The 2598-nt window shown below is 44.6% G+C and overlaps 1 protein-coding gene across 4 annotated transcripts in view; it reads right to left on the bottom strand.

The window, feature by feature from the left end:
• Positions 1–2598, bottom strand: part of plxnb3 (plexin B3) — a 102162-nt gene that overhangs the window by 48602 nt on the left and 50962 nt on the right. For all 4 annotated transcript variants that reach the window (XM_019869386.1, XM_019869387.1, XM_019869385.1 and 1 more), the window contains exons 14-15: positions 716–885; positions 493–644 (exon numbers count right to left, since the gene is read on the bottom strand). In XM_019869386.1, coding sequence (XP_019724945.1) covers positions 493–644; positions 716–885 — 322 coding nt within the window. The remainder of the gene's footprint in view (positions 1–492; positions 645–715; positions 886–2598) is intronic.

Consider the following 2598-nt stretch of genomic DNA (forward strand, 5'->3'; position numbering starts at 1 on the left):
GTTTCTTCGGTCGTGTCGAGTGGGTGCTGCTTTTAAGCTAGTGCCGCGTTCTACAGGACGTTAAGTGAATAAAGTTAAAATCATTCACAATTACAGTAAAACGCACGCCAATAAAAACTCACTCACACGTCGTTGTTTCGAATCTGATGATCGAAAAACGCGAAGTGAAAATGTGTCTCAGAAGTCGTGTCTTTCCGTAGCATCGGGTGGGCGTTGCGTGTATTTAAGCTCCTGCAGCATGACGTCTCAATCCGGGTTAGGGTAGTGGAATTTCCGCTTACGTAAATTCCGGTAACATGTAATATCGTAGTCAAAATGTTAATGCATAGGTTTTTGTTCCGGGTGAAGGAAATTCCTTTTCATAGAATTCCGGGAATGGGAATTATATATATATATATACATACACACACACACACACACACACACACACACACACACACACATATAGCCTGGCAACTGGTTTGTGCTCATGTGTGCATGTGTGTTATGTACCTGGTGGATATTTTGTATTGGTCAGGCTGTGGAGGGCACTGCACACCTGCCACTGTCACTCCTCCCATCACATCCTGGTTGCTCATCCCCAGGTTGGAGCCACTGATGGTCACTAAGACGCCACCCTCCAGAGGGCCAGACAGGGGATCCACCTGCAGACAGAGAATTTTACTGTTTTCGTGGCAACAAGCACAGAGACATATGACACAGGTTGATGAATCACCTGTATGATCTGAGGGGCTGGGCAGCTGTCTGTGGGAATGCCAGCACAGGATTGGTTGTAGACACAGCCGGGCCCAGAGCTTACCATGCACCACACGCAGCCGTACTCCTTCGGAATGGCACGGCACTGTGAGCAATCTGTCTGGCCAGCTGAGCAGTTGTACAAGTGGACTGGAGAGCAGAAGAAACACATGAGTATCAGCAAGTTATCTTGTTTAACACTATTTTAAGTTGCTTATCTGTAAGGATTTGGGCTTTGGATCAGGAGGATCACAGATTTGAATCCTGTTAGGGTACCTTTGAGGAAAGCCCTTGAAACCCATGCCCCAGCTCAAGTGGTGCAAGTCAACTTTATTTATAAAGCACATTTCATCCACAAGGTAATACAATGTGCTTCACATAAGTAAAAGTACAAAATTTAAAAGCATTTACAGAAAGAAAAAAAATCACAAGACGAAAACTTGAAAACAAAGAGATCAAAAAAGTTAATTTTATATTTTTCACGTCAGGTTCAGACATCAGTGCTGCGTATTCATTTTTCAAGCAGAATAAAATCCCCGAAGGCCGAACCGTGGGGTGGAGCTTAATCAAAAGCTGCTCAATGTGAATTGGTCTCCTCTCTTCAGATGTGTGTCTGTAAATAATGCTTGGGGAATTTTTGAATCAACATTTTTAACTATAGACTTTGTACCAATCAGTCATGGTGAAGAAGGAGCTGAGTCAAAAGGAAAAGCTCTCAATTTACCAGTCGATCTACATTCGAAGCCTAACAAATGGTCACGAGTTATGGGTTGTAACCGAAAGAACGAGATACCGGATACAAGTGGCCGAAATTAGTTTTCTTTGCACGGTGTCCGGGCTCTCCCTTAGAGATAGGGTGAGAAGCTCGGTCGTCTGGAAGGGGCTTAGAGTCAAGCTGCTCCTCCTCCACATCGAGAGAAGCCAGATGACGTGGCTCGGGCATCTGATTAGGATGCCTCCTGGACCCCTCCCTGGTAAGGTGTTCTGGGCATGTCCCACCGGCAGGAGGCCCTGGGGATGACCCAGGACAAGCTGGAGAGATGATGTCTCCCAGCTGGCCTGGGAATGCCTTGGGATCCCCCAGGAAGAGCTGGAATAAGTGGCTGGGGAGTAGCAAGTCTGGGCTTCCCTGCTAAAGCTGTTGCCCCCGTGACCCGACCCTGGAGAAGTGATAGAAAATGGATGGATGGATGGATGTTTTTAACTGTGGTTAATGAAATGGCTCCACTAAAGACTATGTTTCAAAAATACACCTTAGCCTTGGGTAAATGAGGAACTTTTAAGAACCATCAAGCAAAGGAATTATTCATTTTCTTATTTAAGGAAAAGTAAGGATGGCAGCCTTATAAAAATGCCTGCCGGATTGTGCAAAGCAGAGAGTTGCTTTATCCATCCATTATCTGAAACCCGCACGAGGGGCACGGGTGTGTTGGAGACTATCCCAGCTGAGTTTGGGTAGTATGCGGGGTACAACGTGAACTGGTTACCAGCCAATCGCAGGGTGGGATGCTTGATAGTTAAATATTTTTTTAAATTTTTTGTGTTCTGTGAAATCTTGAAAGAGTGTCCTGATTGTATTTTTTTCATAAAACAAGCATGCCTGTTTATGTTAAGTGAAATTGAGAAAGACTGTCAGGTTTTTTTTTTTTTTTTGTATACTGTATATACCAGCCTTCCTCAACTGGCGGACCGCGATCCACGACTGGACCGCCGACCTCCTCTGTCCGGACCGCCTCTGTCCGGACCCTCAGCAAATTGTATAAAATAATAATTTATAAAGTGATTTTTACGTGATACATTTTATATTTGTGGACTATAATCTGCGCATTACCGCGATCGCTTGTTAAAATTATCCGTTGTATT

Source organism: Hippocampus comes, unplaced genomic scaffold (assembly GCF_001891065.2).
Source record: "Hippocampus comes isolate QL1 unplaced genomic scaffold, H_comes_QL1_v1.1 scaffold468, whole genome shotgun sequence".
In the NCBI taxonomy this organism is placed as follows: domain Eukaryota; kingdom Metazoa; phylum Chordata; class Actinopteri; order Syngnathiformes; family Syngnathidae; genus Hippocampus; species Hippocampus comes.